Source organism: Cannabis sativa, chromosome 9, assembly GCF_029168945.1.
Source record: "Cannabis sativa cultivar Pink pepper isolate KNU-18-1 chromosome 9, ASM2916894v1, whole genome shotgun sequence".
Lineage (NCBI taxonomy): Eukaryota > Viridiplantae > Streptophyta > Magnoliopsida > Rosales > Cannabaceae > Cannabis > Cannabis sativa.
This window is the reverse complement of record NC_083609.1, coordinates 59,877,165-59,895,918: the sequence shown is the minus strand read 5'-3', so window position 1 is coordinate 59,895,918 and position 18,754 is coordinate 59,877,165. Positions and strand designations below refer to the sequence as shown.

The 18,754-nt window shown below is 27.1% G+C and overlaps 2 protein-coding genes across 2 annotated transcripts; both read left to right on the top strand.

Moving 5' to 3' along the window:
- Window positions 1-1,051: 1,051 nt before the first annotated feature.
- LOC133031074 (uncharacterized) lies at window positions 1,052-8,414 on the top strand. The gene is made up of 3 exons (XM_061104345.1): window positions 1,052-1,647; window positions 2,715-2,872; window positions 8,106-8,414. Exons 1-3 carry the CDS (start codon window positions 1,077-1,079, stop codon window positions 8,127-8,129), a joined length of 753 nt encoding a protein of 250 aa, XP_060960328.1. The 5' UTR covers window positions 1,052-1,076; the 3' UTR covers window positions 8,130-8,414.
- Window positions 8,415-13,886: 5,472 nt separating this feature from the next.
- Window positions 13,887-18,349, top strand: LOC115724011 (uncharacterized). Its single transcript, XM_061104344.1, has 6 exons — window positions 13,887-14,175; window positions 14,307-14,825; window positions 14,932-15,066; window positions 15,542-15,708; window positions 15,811-15,999; window positions 17,279-18,349. Exons 1-6 carry the CDS (start codon window positions 14,097-14,099, stop codon window positions 18,179-18,181), a joined length of 1,992 nt encoding a protein of 663 aa, XP_060960327.1. The 5' UTR covers window positions 13,887-14,096; the 3' UTR covers window positions 18,182-18,349.
- Window positions 18,350-18,754: the final 405 nt, after the last annotated feature.

The following is an 18,754-nucleotide window of genomic DNA, read 5'->3' as shown; positions in this document are numbered from 1 at the left end:
CAAACTTTTTTTTAAGAATAAAAAGAAAAAAAAAATGAAAGAAGGCATTATATTAAACTTTGTTTTGGAGAAGTATTGTTAATTAGAGTTGTTGGTCCATACGCGTCATAATTAAGTTTGATTTTATTATATAGTACTTGGTAAGGTAGGAAATTCCCAACTATATTTTTAATGAACTTCATTAATCGAATTTATTACAACTTACTATCAAATTGTGCATTATTTGAAGGCTAGCTATGTAATTATTTTGAATTCAGTAATTTTGCTATTAATAATAATATGTTTTTACTTTCAGATCTCTATAGAGAGATAATTAAGCTTAATTAATTTAGATACTAATCTATATATATTTAGGTAAATCTTCCTTTAAATTTTTTTAATGAAAAATCAACATTTTATTAATCATTAAACTCAGTTACCGCAAGAGGTAACAAGTTAGTAGGGACATGTTCTAAAACTAAAACGAAAATGAGGGTATAATATAGAATAGTTTTTTAATTTTTTTATTAGTCATCACTCCTCGAGAATAATTTTTTTTTTTTTTTTTTTTTGTGAATGAAAGAATAAAATTTCAATAATTTTTTTTGAATAATAATTATCAAATTTAATTATAAGTTACCATCCTTTGTTTAATAAAAAAAATACAAGTTAACATTTATTAATAAATAAATATATTTATTAGTTATATATAATTAATTACAATTTTTGTGACTATATACTACGTACTTTTCATTTGATGGATTATATATATTTTTCTAATTTTAATTAACACACAAAATTTGCACTAAAATATGACATTATTTTGTTTTGTAAAACAAAAAAGTAATATTTTTTGTACTATTAATTTTCATTATTATTTGATTTGAATTAACTATTTTGTTTTTTCACATTATTAACCTGTCTAAATACATTAGTTACTTCTCTTATCGTTAATTAATTTAAGATAAAACCTCATACATTTTACTATACACTTCTAAATTCTAACAACTCATAACAACAAAACCCTAATGACTCACTAGCTAGCTATATATAGACATAACAATATAAGATTTGAAGTAAAAGGTTTTAGGTATAATATGGAGAGGGCAAAGGGTAATGAGGATGCTGAGAAGAAACCAAATGATGATCAATTGGCAACAAAACCGATCGACGAAACTGTAACAAACGATGGCGGCGGTGCAGCCAAATCATCAGTTGAATCCGCGGAAAAAACCGCACCAACAAAAACTTCTGAAGAAATACCAACGGCGATAAATGCAGCCAAATCATCAGTTGAATCCAAGAAAAAAACCACACCACCAACAACAAAAACACATGAAATAATATCATTGGAGAGAAACAAAGGCAAATCATCAATTCAATCCCCAAAAACCACAACTTCAACCGACACTACTACTGCTTCTGAAGTTGTTAATTCGAGGACAAATGGGGCTAGTTCATTACAAATAACCACACCAAAAGTGTCATCAACAAATGATGCTGAAGTAGTGAAGAATCTTAATAATATTGGAGTGAATTCATTATCAACTAATAGTTATAAAAAGTCTAAACAAACTGCTACTGCTGATAAAGTGACCATGCCAGAAGGAAAAGACTCATTAACTGTCAAGGGAACTAAATCTGCTGATGATCATAATAATAACTCTGGTAATTTGATTATACCCTATATAATCATGTATATATATATATAATTTCTTTGCATTTATATATATAATATATAACTGCATGATGGTTATTTTTTTTTATAATCAAGGTTGCTAATAATTAACAGATTATTATTAAAAAGAAAAAATTGTGTTTTTGGAATTGGATTAATTAATTATAATGAATCATATAAAATTATAATCTTGTTTAGTAACTAATTACGAAAACTATATAGCATTTGGTTATGATAATTAAATTGAATTTTTGAGATAAAATTAATCTTGATTATAATGTTTTATAAGAAAAAAAAATATATTAAAAAGGGATCAAATAAGATCAAATTAGTTTGATATATATGTAATTTATTAATTATTTTTAATTAATTTTAAATAATTATTTAAATAAAATGTAACCATTAAAAACTGTTCTTTTTTTCCCCTAATTTTCCTCATGTTCATACAGAAAACTAAGATTACAAACTTCAATATAATATTAAATTGGGATCATTTCTAAACTACTATTATATGAAATATATTGGTATACTTAATTTATATACGAGTGTATATGACACTTTATAATTGTTTAGCAATATTCTTTAGCTAAAAATTATTTTTTAAAAAATTATATAAAACTCAATACTTAATTACATCAATAACAGTATTACACTCAAAAAAAAGTGTTAGACTCAAATAATATCTTTTGACAATTTTCTTTATATATATATGAAGGGAGGGAAGGTCTCAAATAAATTGTTTTGGTAACACGGATTCGATTTATTATTATATGCCGGTTGCGGTGTGAGAAACAAGAATTAATTACTAGTTAAGTACTTTAATTAATTATATGTACTTTTATCTCTATATATGATTATTAATTAGAACATATATATATGTGATTAATATAGAATTACCAGTTAATTACTACATATATAATATGCAGGTTCTAATGTCGTGATTAACATAACAGAATGGCTAACACATTAAACATCATTAAAACATATATAAGATGGAATTAATGGTCATAAATAATTTAAGCTATTTTTTAATTAATTTACATGTTTTAATTATTAGGAAGGAAGAATGTGAGTATTGATGGTAAAAAGAACTCAGTTCCAAACCCGAAAGATGAATTCGGTGACAAAAATGGAGTTTCTGGAGACTCATCCGATGGGGTTCGTCCTCCTGTGAATTCCGGCAACGGCAAGTTACCAGAACAACCCGATGACAAGGTAACATTACATAAATTTATAGTTAGGTTTTTTTTTTTCTTAATATGAGAGTATTATTTTCGCTCTCACCAGTGCATATATATAATAGGAAAATTCTACAATGCACCTTCTTAGAATCGATACATTGATGCACCATTGTCTGTTTTAGCATCCGAAATAATTTTTTAGTCAAAATTTTTTTCATGGTCATGTATGTTATAGTTATTTAAGACAACCTGCAAAATTTTAAGAAATTTGAAAAAGTTTAACACGCTGAAAACTACGTTCAAACAGTGTGTTGCACGCGTGACTATTTTATTTTATACGCGTGTAAAATAGACTGTTTGAACATATTGTTTTCTATATTTTAAATTATTTGAAATTTCTCAAAATTTTGTAGGTTATCTTAAATAGCTATAACGTACATAAATATGAAAAAAAAAATTAGACTAAAAAATTTTCCACCGAGATAAAGGTGTATCAATGTATTCATTTTAAGGAGTACATTGTAGAATTTCCCTATATAATATTATGTATCTATGATTCTACACTAATGTTTTTTCGGAAAAAACAAAACAAAAACTAACTATGTGAATACTTAGACTTTTTTTTCAAAAAAAAAAAAAAGCAAACAACTATGTGAATACTTAGACTTTTTTTTCAAAAAAAAAAAAAAGCAAACAACTATGTGAATACTTACTAATTTATATAAATTAATTAGATATTAAATATATTATTTTATTTTAATGGAGAAAAGAAAATTTTAATTTTATTACTTCTTTAGATAAAAAAAATAATGCAAAATGAATGAGATGCATGATTATTTGTCGACTTTCAATAACAGAATATGTGGGATTTAATTGTTGTAAAAATCATATTTTTATGTACGTACGTACCTACATCAAACAAAAATTATAAATACATTTAAAAAATTTATTTAATTTGACAATGACTTAATTAATATGAAATATAATTGTGATGATGCCTTTTTTTAATTATCTAAAAAAATAAAATAAAATCAAAATTTTGAAGTATATATATAATTTATTTTTGCTTATATAGCCCAATAGAGTTCGTCTCTAATTATACATGTTACTTAGAAGGATGGAATAATGATGATATACATAATGAATGTAAAAATAATAGAATGAGATGAACACAGGTAATAATGTTTGGAAGAAATAAATGTATTTGCTGTAGCACAAATTCTTATTTAGTTCACTTTGTTCTACTTAAATATTTATTTAATTTTTTTTTTTTTTTGGAGAAAATTCTTATAGTTCATTTTGTTGCACTTAAATCATTATATAATTTTAGAGGCAAACTTTTTTATATAATTCATATTTGACAGCAAAAATATCTACGATTACACATTTAATACAATATTAGTCCTTGAATTGGTAACAATAAGAGATTATTATTGTAACAAAATGACTACGTATAGATTTTTTTTTTGAGTGAAACTACGTAGAGAAATTTAAGTATAACAAAATGAATTAGATAAGAATTTTTGCTACCAAAAAACTTATATACGTTTTATAAGTGCAACAAAATGAATTACATAGAAATTTTTGTAGCAAATTTTTAAATAAATAAATTGAAGGAACTAATTTTGACAAATAATAATTTCCAAATATTATAAAAGACACTTATATAAACATTGAACAATTATATTTTGAAATCATTCATAGGTTGCAAATAAAAGCTGGAATATTTAATTATATATTTTACTAAAATTCATTACTCCTACAATAAATCACCAATAAATTATTTATTTTTTTTTATACATTATATAATTAAAAAAGTATTTATTTATTTAATATTTTTATTCAAATACAAAAATAATATTAATCATTAAATTAGAAGTGTCATAAATAAATCAATACGGGCTCGTTTGGAACGCCGTATTAAGTCGTATTGTATTGTATTATATTGAATTGTATTTTATGCAATATTTTTATGTAAAACTATATGTGGTATTAACTTTTATGAACACCTAAATATGTAATATTTTAGTATAAGTTAAAATTTAACATAGTATTATATAAAAATATGATATATAATCTAATTCAATATAATACAATACAATACAATACGACCTAATACAGCGTTCTAAACGAGCCAGAGTAGTGATTAATTTAAATCACTACCATAGAATTAGGACCGCAAAAATATTAAAATGTCAAAACATATATAACTAAAAATGTTGACCTATCTAAAATGTATGTATACATGCACTAAACAAATATACTTTTAGTCACAATAAAATTTGTGACTAAAATAAAAAAGTTGTGATTAATAAATTATCAATTTTATATTATGACTAAAAGATTTGCAACTAAAAATATTAGTCACAAAAATTATAATTTGTTGTAACTAAATATATTTTTAGTCACAATACTTATTATAACAAAAATTAAATTGATAACAACGTATATTTAAATACTATGTTGTAGTGACAAGTAACTTTTTATTTTGACTAAAAGTCATTAAATTACAACAAATTTATGTTATTCCTAAAAGATTATCCATAACTTTTTTTGTAATGATGGAACATGGTACAATATATCATATATATAGACACAATTTTGTCATGTAATGTACTTTCACGAAATGTATTTCGTAATGTACGAAATACATTAGATGGGTCTCAGGATACATTACTATTTTTTAATCCTAATTACCCCTAGATCAATCTCAACCCGCATATCAAATAACTCTCTCATTTAACGGCTGTCGTACATCACGGAATACATTCCGTAAAAGTACAACCACACGATAAAATCGTGTCCCTGTACATATCGATGGAGAACTATAGTTGCTTAATAATTACTTACTAGTACAAGTGGGTTGGACTTTGGATGGATTTATGAGCCATAGGGCCTACTCTAATTAATTATTAAACAACTCTATGTAACAACTAGTAGTAATTAAGTAATTAAGAGTTAGAATTAGATGATGACCAGCCCATCCTTAAGATTTTAATATACTAGCTAGAATGAAAATTTAATTAAAATTCATATAACAAAATTAAGGAAATTTGTATTAAACTTTTCAGCAATAATTTTAATTTTAATTTTAATAATGTCAAATATTGATCTTCTATTCTGTACGAAGCTCATCTTCATTACATCATAATTATATAAATAAATTAAAGATGACAGCTATATACATCTATAAAAATAAAATTACCATTTTACCCTTAATTTTTATATGCTTCTATTAATAAAGGAATTTAAAAGTACGGAATTTTTCGTCAATACACCATTGTATACATCATAATATTATTCTCATTTATTTCTATTATAATCCATTACCAATATACTGAACCAATCCAGAAAGATATATTTGTAATAAATAAAAGTGTGATGAGTTGTTTCGGATAACATTTGAATAAATAAATACCAATAAAGACTTTAATCAAGAACTCTTAAAAATCTTTAGTTGTGCAATTTCACTACCTATTTCTCAACACTTAATCTTCAAGCCATAGAATGATTATTATGTTTCTCTCCACAAGCAGAAATTATTCTTTCCACTAAATTATTCTTCAATTATGTTCTTCCATTCTTGATGAAACTACTTTATTCTTCATCCTTGAGATTATGTTGCTCTAACCTGATCTCTGATACCACTGTTAATTAGGATCTTAATCTTAACTCCAACCTCAAGCTTCAACCTCCACACAAACAATAACTTTGAAGAGGTTCAAACTTGCTCAAATGAATTTGAGTTCATAGCCATTCGATCTCTGTGAAGTTTGGAGTGAATACAATCTATGTATAATAGAGTTCTCTCTTCACTCTTTTCCTCTATCTCTCAACTCACCAAAACAAAAAAATTAATAACCAACTCCTAACAACAAACCTAATAATGAGTTGTCATATGGACAAAACAAAGGTTGCCAACATGGCATAAAAAACTTAACAGAAAAGTGAAAGGAGCCTAACTAATAGGCTATGAACATGGGGCAAAGTTATACTAGCTATGAGCTAAAAACTAATAGAATTAATAAGTTGCAATTATAATTACAAAATCATAGACAAATTCCTAAACTAATCCTTATCTTTTGAGCTTACTTTTGAAGGTAAAACGTCACTCACATTCCTATGGTATATATATCATATATATTATTCACTCTATTTACAGATATCTTTTCCAATAAACTTTGTTACGAGTGATCCAAATTTGATAAATGATTACAGATATCTTGATTGTTTACAATTTTTTATCCATTTTAGGACCCCAAGAGAGAAAAATCAAACCCAACTAAAAATTTATAATAATATTTTTTCCATATTAATGTAATATTGAATATAATATATTTAGTCCCAATTATAATATTCTTTCCATATAGATATCATGACAAAAAGTTAGGGTGTCAATTCATGTTTGCGGGTCGTATTCGTGTCATGTCGAGACTCGTGTATTATAAGCATATGCTCGACCTGAACATGACCCGTTTAACAATCGTGTCAAAAAATAAAATCTAAACACGATCCATTTATAAACGGGTTGACACAACACGACCTCTATAAAACATTTGTAATTAGATTTTTTTTTTTGAAACTTGTCAACTTTAATTAATTAATTAATGACATGTTAATACGTTATGACATATTCAATACGTTTATGACCCATTTATGAACTGTTAAAACACTAAAATAACTTTAAATAGGTCAATAGTTAGTTTCATATTAGTCGTATCAATCCAAACCCATTTAAGATAAATCCAAATCCACTAACTTTTATGCAGGTTTTGAATCATGTTATCGTGTCTGTCTGACTCCTTTTGTTAGCCCTACCAAAAAGTTTTATTATTGGCTAATACAAAAAACAAATGTCAAAGCCTTATATATTTGGTATATTGTGTGTCGTCAGAAAATTTTACTTTTAGTTACAACAAAATTCGCGACTAAAAGTAAAAAAATTATGACTAATTATAAATCATCATTTCTATGTTGTTACTTTTAAAGGTCCGTGGCTAAAGGTATTAGTCACAAAAATCACAATTTGTAATGACTAAATGTACTTTCTTGTTGTGACTAAAATTAAATTAGTGACAACCTGTATCTAAATACTATGTTTTAGTCATGACTAAAAGTTACATTAAATCATAAAAAATTATCATTAAAAAGTAGTTTTTTTTTAGTTGAGTACTAATAACTCAACTTTTATACTTTTACATATTTTTTGGTGATCAACTATATGAGTTTGGTATTATTTTTAATTTTATTTACTTTAATAATTTCAGAAGGATCCTCCAAAAAATGTCTAGCCACTATCAATTTGAGGATGCAGTTGCTACTTAACTTCCACTTCCACATACATATGTGCCCAGCAGCTTCATATGTAGTTTGGTTTGTTTTTGTGTTTCATATTTGAGATAATTAATTATCTCTTAAGGTTTGTAATTGATCACATGAACTTTCTTATTGTGATCTATAATTATATGGTTTGCTTTAATTAATTATGTGTGTGCTTGCCTCAAATATCTTTGTGGCTACCAACTTTATATGGTTTTGCTATAAAAATAAAGTGGAAGTATGGCCTTATTTAATATTTATCCTTCTTTCTTCTTTACCTTATTTTTTTGGGTAAATAAAAATCATTGTATTAATTACAACAATAGAGCCCACAAAAACATGTATATTGAATTCGCCCACATAACCATTCTCTATCAATTATGCTAATGTTCTAATTAGGTCTAACAATATATACTGGTGCTGATTCTTAATTATAAATTTATGCTTAAGTATCCAAAAACCTCTCCATCTCAATACCAGCTTTTAACTTCTTTTTCATTGCTACGATTTTTTTTTTCCAGTAATTTACCATTTCACTCAGAGATTATCTTTCTTAGTAGAAAAATTTTCCAAACGTATTACCCTATATTGTGGTAGCATTAATTCCATTTCACCACATTTTTGAAGAAAGCTCTACAAAAAAATGACATTAATTTCACAAAATCTTCTTTAAAAAATTCATTATTTGAGCTCATTAAGAATAGAAATTAGAAAAAAGCACATAGTCAATGTGGCTCTCCCTGCAAAAGATAAACTTTTTGTAATATATGTTGTGATTCTTTGCACCAATATTTTCTCCAAAAGACAATCATAATGATCATAATATAACTACTTATGTTCAATATGCAAAATTTGATACATTTTGATGCAAACTTGATGAAACCCTACCCTATATAGTTTCGATAAAGTTTGCACTTAAATTCTAAAATACAGTACCAGATTGCAGAATATAGGAATAAATAGCTTCTAACTATAATAAAAATAAATAAATAGAAAAATAATATTTTGAAACTTATTTATCAAAATAAAATTTAATAATAACTCAATTTAGAGGTAGTAGTTGCGTTTTCTATGTCTATTTCTATTAAGAATTATCTTAAAGTTGGTGATATTACAAAAATATGTAAAATTGAGTTCAGTATCTTATTAATTTATACTATTTTAAAAATACAGAATTTATTTTATCATTTAACAAAATAAATTATCCAATCAATAATTTTGCAGCAAAACACAAAATTTCAGCAAGTTATATATTCAGCTTTGTATATATTTCGAGTACGTAGATTTTATGTTAATAAACATGCATGAAACATGAAGAAGTTTCTCCACGTAAACTAAATATCTGAACTATATGCGGCTTGTCGTTTTAGGAGGTGAGAAGATTTAGGTGTTTGGATGTTGGGCTGGGCTGGGCTCTTTTTTCTTTTTATTTTGAGAAGGTTGGGCTGGGTGCTGGGCTTCAGATAGGTTAGGAGTAGTCTTTATTTTATTTTGGGATTTTTACAAAAATACTGAATTTTAGGCGAAAATTTATACTACTACATGGAATTTTTTTACAAAAATACTATCTTTTTATAAAACAATCGTAAAAAAACGAAACATAATAATTAAAATTAACAGTGAAACAATTAAAAAATAATTGTAGAACAACAGTAAAAACTTAACACAGTATTATTGAAAAAAATTCTGCCCCATAGTCGAAAAGGAAAAAAGTTGAAAATTTCAGTATGTGGTGTAAAAATTCTGTTTATTTTTTTAGAATACACTTCTTATTAAAATTTCCACAACACACATATTTAAATTACAACAAAATTGCACAATAATTTGATGTTTTTGATGCCTTTTATGGATTTTATACTTTTTACGGCTTTTGTGCCTTTTACGGCTATTGTGCCATTTATTATGGCTTTGTCATTAATTGTTTAAGGTAATTTTGTGGTTTGTTCATTGGGCAAGTGAAGTGATCCATTTTGTGCTCAAAACTTCTATTTCAACGACTTTTTAGTTTTGACAGATAAGTATTCAAAGTCTTTACATTTGATTATGGATTGTTTTATATTATATTATAGATTGTTTTGTCATCGTTCTTTCACATTATTTATTTTTTATTTAATTTTGTTGTAATATAATTTTATTTATTATTATTTAATTTGTTGCTTGATTTTGTGGAGGGCCTACAATTATTAAGACTTTGCCGATAAGTTTAAATTTAATATAATCAAAATCACACGTGTTTTGCTGAGTGTTCTTAGTTTGTTGCTTTTAGCCAAAAGGTTATACTTTTGGTTGGTTCTCTGTAGGTTTTAGTCGAGATTTCGTTCTCTTTTTGTAGTTGAGTTTTAGTTTTTTAGTTAGGTGTTTAAATCTGAATTTAGTCTATTAAATTTAATTCAATGATTTTTGCTTTTTTAATACCTGTTGTTTCTTTGAATTGTTTGTTTTTTCAGGTAGTATTTTTGTATTACAACTCGAAATTTTGGCTCTCTAGTAACATCTATCTACAAAAGAAGGGTGTTTCTAATGAGCTGGAGGTGTTGTTTGAGAATGTTATAATTTTATTGTCTAAATTTTTAGAGACAGTTTTATCCCATGTGGCTTGCGATAAGAATTTTTCAGCACATGGTTTGGCAAAGTATGCCCTTTGTGGTTAGACAATGAACTATTCTGGTTCGAGGTGTTGCCGCCAATTGTGAATTGCTGGAATATTAATTATGTGCAATTTTAATCACAACGTTAAAAAAATTACAACAAAATTTAAACTAATATAGGACATGAAATAACTAAAAAATAATATTTAAAATTTTAAACTCCACCAAATATGTTTATACATATACTTAAATCTTTAAGAACATACAAAAAAAAAATTATAAAATAATGTTCAAATCTTAATGGTATACATAAGCTTCATAATATTCACTAAGACTTAAATCAAATATATTTTGAAACTTCAAAATTAACTTTACAAATGTGAATTATTGTATAACTTTACCAAATTAATAATTGGCGTGTAATTCAAAATCGCAAACTAGATCCCGCCGCTTAGTTTAACAAAAATGCAAACTATAATAGTACCGCAAAATATTTCAAACCACTAACATAATTTTTATGCAATGTTATTATGGATGGTTTATGTAATATGTGTAGTTTGATGGACACCGCTATGAGAGAGGCAAAAGTAACCATTTCAGCCCCTATAGCCACACCTCAGCCTGAAAAATCTTATTTTTAGTCACAACAAAATTTGTGACTAAAAGTAAAAAAGTAAAAAAAATTGTGACTAATTATAAATTATTATTCTTACGTTGTCACTAAAAGGTACGTGGCTAAAAGTATTAGTCACAAAAATCACAATTTGTTGTGACTAAATGTGTTTTTAATTACATTACTTATTATGATTAAAACTAAATTAGTGACACTTTGTATCTAAATAATATATTTTAGACACAAGTAATTTTTTATTGTAACTAAAAATCACATTATATTTTTTTTTAGTTAATGGCGGACAAGCACTCGTTTGGAGGGGATGATCATGAAAGTAACTACACAAAGGTTTTATAGATTGGTTCAGTTTGGTTCTAAATTTTAAAATTCGTAATACTAATTTGGATCAGAAAAAAATAAAAAATTGGGATGAAATCATCAATCCATGAACAGTCTTAATTAGTGGCTTTATTACTAATTTGTATATTTTAACTTTGTTTTTTCTCACCATTATATATAATTTACCACATGGAATATTGGACTGGTTATCCTTACATGGTTGTCTGTTGTTGAAAAGAATATGTATTTCACGTGATTCATTTTATGAAACTCCTTACGTCATTATATACGTAATCTAAAAACTCCTTAGTGATCACCTGAGTGACATAATTTACATTCATTAATTACTACATCATAATTAACCTATTTACATGATTAATCCATGAGAAAAGTTTAAAGATCACTAGTGGTACATGGTATTTTTGTATGTGTTAATGTCACTATTAGTTTGGTCCCATATAATTTAATATAATAGTTTTTAGGCAGTATCGCTAGCCAATCGCAACGTAACATGCCGAGAAGGTGCTAGGCACCACTAGTGCCTAATAGCAATGCTCTTAATCCATTCCTATTACTATTAACCACTTATATATATTGCAAGCAATATTAATCATCTGGAAAGATTGGACAATGTAGAATGATTATGATGCTTTTTTGAAGTTAATTTACATCTATACATTATTTTTCAAAGTAAGTATACATCTAAATTAATTGTTAGATTTTTAGGATTGAAATTCTAGTTTAATTAATAGATTGAAGTTTTATAGGCGGCAACATCATTTTAATTGTTTGAAGGCTTGGTTAATTGTGTGTTAGTTTGTGCATGTGTCTTATAGTTTTTAGTCTTATTCAAGAGCGAGAAGAATTTAGTTTGAGGGAAATTTGTTATGCTATTTTTAACCTATATTTTGGATCACTTTTTATAATTATTTTTCATCTTTATTATTATTTTTGGAATAGCATTATGCTTATTTTCTTTAGTTTCAAGTTTCACACTTGGTCAAATATCGAAAATGATCTATAAAATAAAGAAAATTTTACAAGAAATTAAAGTGGAAACTTCAAGCTTAAATTCAACTATATTTTGTTCAGATTTTAGAAAAACTCAAAACATAAAAGTTTAGATCTCTTTTTCATCTTTCCAACATATTTTGAATCAACTCATTTGAAGTTTGTATGTGAAAGTTATGCATATTTTACTAAAAGAGATCGAAGAAAGAAATTGAATTCTAGTCGCGACGAGCCCGTATATCATAATTGACGCAATAGGTGATTTTTTTTTTACAATTTTCCCTTATCTATATTTATGCTTTATTTTATAACCGACGCAATAGGTGAAAAAAAATTATTTCAACAATTTATGTGTCATTTTAGAACTGACGGTATAAGTTTTTAGTGACTGTTTGGAAATGCCACGAATAATTTTGCGTTATTTTCAAACTGAAGCAGAAGATAAAAAAGAAGAGTGTATATTTTGTGTCGATTTTTAAATGAAAATAATTGTTTTTTGCGTCATTTCAAAAACGACGTTAATAAGAAACTATTTGCGATTATGGCATATACGTCGGTTTCCTACCCGACGCAAATTCTTTAAATGACACTCAAAAACTAATGGGTATTGTACTTTTTGTAGTAGTGATGACTTAAAGTCATTCAGCCACGTGAGAAAGAATGTCACTCAACCATATGAAGACCAAAGTCACTTGGCCAAACATGGCTTGAAGTCACTCGGCCATGTGAAGAACTATGGTCACTCAACCATTGTTTAAATAGGTCACTCGACCATGGTTTCAACCTAGGTCACTCAACCATGGACAATGCAAGTCACTCGATTATGTGTCAAGCTTGCGTACATCACTTGTCCATTAACATTAACTTCACTTCAAGAAATACAAGCATTTCTCTTCTCTCATTGTTACTCTAAAAAAATCTTTAAGTTTTTGAATTTTCATATTTTCATTGGTGTAGAGTTTTTTCTGTTACTTTATAACTGTCGCTTCATTTGTTTTGGTTTTGGCTCGTGTGTACTAACCCTAACCCTATCATTCTCAGTCACATATGATGTTCAATTTTTTATGGGTACAATATATATTTATCGGTCCATCGAACCGACATAATTACAGATATGTGAGTTTCAAACTCGCTTAAATTAAGTACTCTTTTTTTGTAGTATAGTGGTTTCTGAATAGTGATTATTAACTTTAACTTTTACTTTTACTTTTACTTTATTATGCATGTGATTCCAGCTGGAGAAAGCAACTTGCCATACACAAGTTGATTTATACTCCAACTTTTTCTCACTTGATCACTAATAAGAATTCTTCTATATATATATATAACACAACACTTGATCATTAAGTTGTATCTTATATCAACACAACTTGCATGGTGCTATAGCAATGGATCAAAATCTTCAGGATGATCAGGCTTCTACTTCTAGACCACATCCAACTATTCCTCCCCAAATTATCGATCCACGTACGAGTAAATTACGCCCTCTTCCTTATGAAGTACTTGACAATATATCATTATGTATATAAAGATCATCATAATAAATACCATTAATTTATTTATATCATTTATTACAAGTGACTAATATTTATTAACAGGTGATGAATGGTCGATTAGAATGGCCCTTTTCCATGCAGCACTCAGTGGAGACTACGCTAAAGCTAAACGTATTATTAATAATAATTATGAAAACCCTAATTATGATCTGTTTAACAACCACCTTCTAAAGACTGACAACAGAAGAGAAACTCTTCTCCATGTGGCGGCCGGAGCCAACCAAACCGAGTTTGTTAAAGGGATATTTAAGCAACATTTGGGGAACATCAACCTCACAGACGTGGATGCAAACGGCAACACCGCCTTTTTCTTGGCTTGTGCTACCGGTGACATCAAAATGGTTAAAGAATTTCTTAAAGATCGTGTTAATATGCCAAGAAATATCATCACCACGTCGAACACTAAAGGCGTCAGCCCATTTGCCATTGCTGTTTCATTTGGTCATGGAGAGGTAGCATCATATTTGTATAAGCAACCTCAAATTACAACTTATTTTGCTCATGATCAAAGTCAAGACAAAATGAAAATTTTTTACAATTGCATCTACAACGATTTGTATGGTACGTACGTTATGTCCATAAAATTCTTATAAATTAATTTGTTTTAGATAATACAATTGAAAAAGTTGAAGTTTTTTTATATTTATATATATATTTTTTTTTTCAGATTTAGCACTAACGATGGTAGAAAATGATGATGAATTTGCAAATCGTGTGGTGAATAGTAGGGATGAAGAAGGACTAACACCTTTGCACTTCTTGTCTCGGAAGCCCCCTTACTTGTTCTCATCTCCTAAAAGTAATATACTAGATCATTATTATATAATAATTAAGCTTTTTATTCTTATATATTTCAACTTTATAATTTTAATAATTTAATCATGGTGATTAATCTATATAGCCAGAAAAAGAAAGGGGTTTAATTTGTCCATTACACTATAAATAAAAATCATACATTTAGTTCCAAAATATTAGTCACATTTAATTCCAAAAAAATATATATATATATATTCACTAAATACAGCTATTTTTTGTAGTGTTAATATTTAAGTGTTATGATCAACTTTGGTCTAAATAATTTAGGATGTGGAAAGTAGAGTTTGAAATATAGTAATTAATTGTAGGGATTTTTATTTATACTTTTATAATTGATTTTTTATTCATTTAAAAAAATATATATATATTGAAATGAAAAAGAGTACTAATCTCGAAATGGAAACAATTTTTATAAAATGAAAACACTATGGTTAATTTCATATATATGTTATCATCACGTACTATATGTTCCAAATTATTTGGCAAATCAGAGGCACAAGAGGAATCAAAAGCATTAAAATTGGTGAAAAGGCTGTGGAATCAAACTTTGGAGTTAAAGCATTACAATTATGCTGCAATTAGTAGTGTAATTAGTTCACCATTTCACTTATTGATGGAAGCAACCAAAGTAGGTAACCATGATTTCTTGGTTGTGTTAATTATTGCCTATCCAGAATTGATTTGGGAAAATGACTCTGATCAAAAGAATATATTTTACTATGCTGTGAAGTATCGTCAAGTGGAAATATTTAAGCTAATACATGAGGTAGGTTTATCAAAACAAGTGGTACAAAGTTATGAAGATAAAAAACAAAACAACTTGTTGCATCTTGCTGCCCGTAAACCACCGGAAAATATACTTCGGAGGAGTATCGTAGGATCGGCGCTACAAATGCGAGAAGAAATCTTGTGGTTTCAGGTAATTATTTTAAGGTGATTCTACAATGCACTTCCTTAAAAGGGGTGTACTGATGCACTTTAACTTGTTTCGGCATCCAAAAGAATATTTTAGTCTATTTTTTTTTTCATATTCATGTACGTTAAAACTATTTAAGATAACCTACAAAATTTTAAAAAATTTAGAATAATTTACAATATAGAAAATAATATTTAAACAGTCTATTTTACACGCGTATAAAATAAAATAGTCATGCGTGCAACACACTGTTTGAACGTATTTTTCGGCGTGTTAAACTTTTCCAAATTTCTTAAAATTTTGCAGGATGTCTTAAATAACTATAACGTACATGGCCATGAGAAAAAAATTGACTAAAAAATTAGTTCATGTGCTAAAATAGATAAGGGTACATTAATGTATCCATTTTAAGGAGGTGCATTGTAAAATTTTCTATTATTATTATTATTATTATTATTATTATTATTATTATTATTATTATTATTATTATTATTATTATTATTATTATTATTATTATTATGGCATAAGTAGCCAAATTTTATAATTAATCAGTTGGCTATTACAAACTCAAAATTTTGGGTATTTATGTTATTATTTTTAGAAAAATTATTTTGTCTACTGTTTTTTAAATTTTTTTTTTAAATTTACGGTTTAAGTTGTTCCAGTAGTTTTTTCGGTGGTTTTTGTGTAGATTGTTATGTAGATTTTGATTATGATTTATGTTGCTCCATTCTCCATGGAATTCCGTAAAAATACAAAAATATATATATATATATATATTTTGAAGTGTAAAAACGAAAAAATTCCTTATTATTATTATTGATAATTAAATTATATTCAAAACCCTATAAATTAAGTAAATTTGCTACTTAACAACATACTAAAAAAACTATTGCTAATTTATAAAATCTATTTATAATTTTATATAAAAAGAAAATGGAATAGATCAAAATTAGTGATATAAATATGCTTTCAAAATATATAACTAAAGCCTAGATAAATTTATAGATAGGGCTTTAAAAGATGATTTCTACAATTTAATACTAGTTTTATTACATATAACACTATATTTTTGTAAAGTGTTATAATTTATAAATATATGTAGAAAGTGATAAAAACGTACGTGAGCAATATATAGTACACATGTTCACTTATATGAATGGTCATTTCTTCTTTTTTAGATTCTTTTTCCATGAAAAAAGCATAGTACCATTTGGCATATATATTTAACTTTTTTTCATTTGAAATTCTCACACCGACAATAATTTATTTTTATGTACAGGAGGTTAGAAAGATTGTGATCCCTGCATTCAGGAACAAAATGAATTCAAAGCATCAAACACCACAAGACTTGTTCACCAAAGAACATAGTCAATTGATGAAAGAATCAGAAAAATGGATGAAAAAGAATGCAAATATTTGTCTACTTGTCGCAACAATAATTGTTACAATAATCTTCCAAGCAAATTCTGACATCTCCAAGGATGAAAAACCAAACTCATCATCATCATCATCCATACTAAAAAATATTCTTTCGATATCAAATATCATTGCCATGTCATCTTCTTCAATCGCCATAATGCTAAACTTGTTCATCATAATCTCTCGATTCTCCGAAGATGACTTATTTCTACCATTGCCATTGGCATTCATAATTGGAATACTTTCGCTTTACGTGTCTGTGATTTTCACGATGACGAGTTTTTGCCTCACAACTTTCATGGCTACAGAATCTTTAGCAATACGACTTTGTGCCTGCCTTTTGGAGTTTTTGCCAATAATTTTGTTTCCTTTTCTTGTGTTTCCAATCTTCATTGATTTGACTAACATAATATTCTTCTCTCAATCCAAGTTCAAGCCTAGAAAGAGACTACTCGGTTGGTATCATGAGATAGAGAATGGAGAAGCACGAAGAAGCCATAATGAAAACACTACTGCCGTCAGTTCAAGAAGAAGCCATAATGATCAAAACACTAATACAGAAATTTCTAATCCAGCTGGAGGAACCCATAATGAAAACACTACTACAGAAACTACTATTCCTGATCCAAGAAGAAGCCATAATGAAAACATTACTACAGAAACTACTATTCCTATCGGTCCTCATATCATTTTTCTTCAGAAACTAAAAAGATTATTTAAGTGTTTTAATAATAGTAGTACTACTGGAGAGATGCAAGCCTAGATCAATTACGAATGGTTATTATGTTACATAATAATAATAAGTGTTTTATAAGCTTTTATTTTGTATTTTATCAGTAAATATTATATTATAATTAATGTAAATTATGTAATGATTGTACTATCTTGGGACTTGGCTCAAATTGCATAATAGATATATGTAATGACTATACTATATGTTTTTTTTTTCTTAAATATCATTATCAGTACTTCCTTATTATGAGAAATAGAGAGAAGAAGCAGAGAAAATCAGAGCTTTTATTGATATGTTTGAACTGATTTTACAGTAAAGGAAAGAGGGCTTTATATAGCCAAATACAATCAAGAAATGGTTAGTAGAAACTAAGTACTAAAGCTGTAACTGAAATGTACAGCTGTTGACAAGGATTTGTAACAAACAAAACAACCTTTAACTAACCTAATCCAAGGCTTAACAACTTAATCCAAGACTAATCCTAAGAGCCCCCCTCAAGATGGAGTGTAGATGTTAAGTAAGCCCATCTTGGATACAATGTTGGAGAAGTGAGTTGGTAAGAGCGCCTTACTGAAAATGTCAGCAAGGTTGTTTTGTGAGGAG

Excerpts from the sequence above, each read along its gene's own strand:
- LOC133031074 (XM_061104345.1), top strand. The coding sequence starts at position 1,077 with ATGGAGAGGGCAAAGGGTAATGAGGATGCTGAGAAGAAACCAAATGAT. Across the intron at positions 1,648-2,714 it reads TGATCATAATAATAACTCTG|GAAGGAAGAATGTGAGTATT; the intron begins GTAATTTGATTA and ends TTTAATTATTAG. Across the intron at positions 2,873-8,105 it reads CAGAACAACCCGATGACAAG|AAGGATCCTCCAAAAAATGT; the intron begins GTAACATTACAT and ends TAATAATTTCAG.
- LOC115724011 (XM_061104344.1), top strand. The coding sequence starts at position 14,097 with ATGGATCAAAATCTTCAGGATGATCAGGCTTCTACTTCTAGACCACAT. Across the intron at positions 14,176-14,306 it reads TCCCCAAATTATCGATCCAC|GTGATGAATGGTCGATTAGA; the intron begins GTACGAGTAAAT and ends ATTTATTAACAG. Across the intron at positions 15,709-15,810 it reads TATTGATGGAAGCAACCAAA|TATCGTCAAGTGGAAATATT; the intron begins GTAGGTAACCAT and ends TATGCTGTGAAG.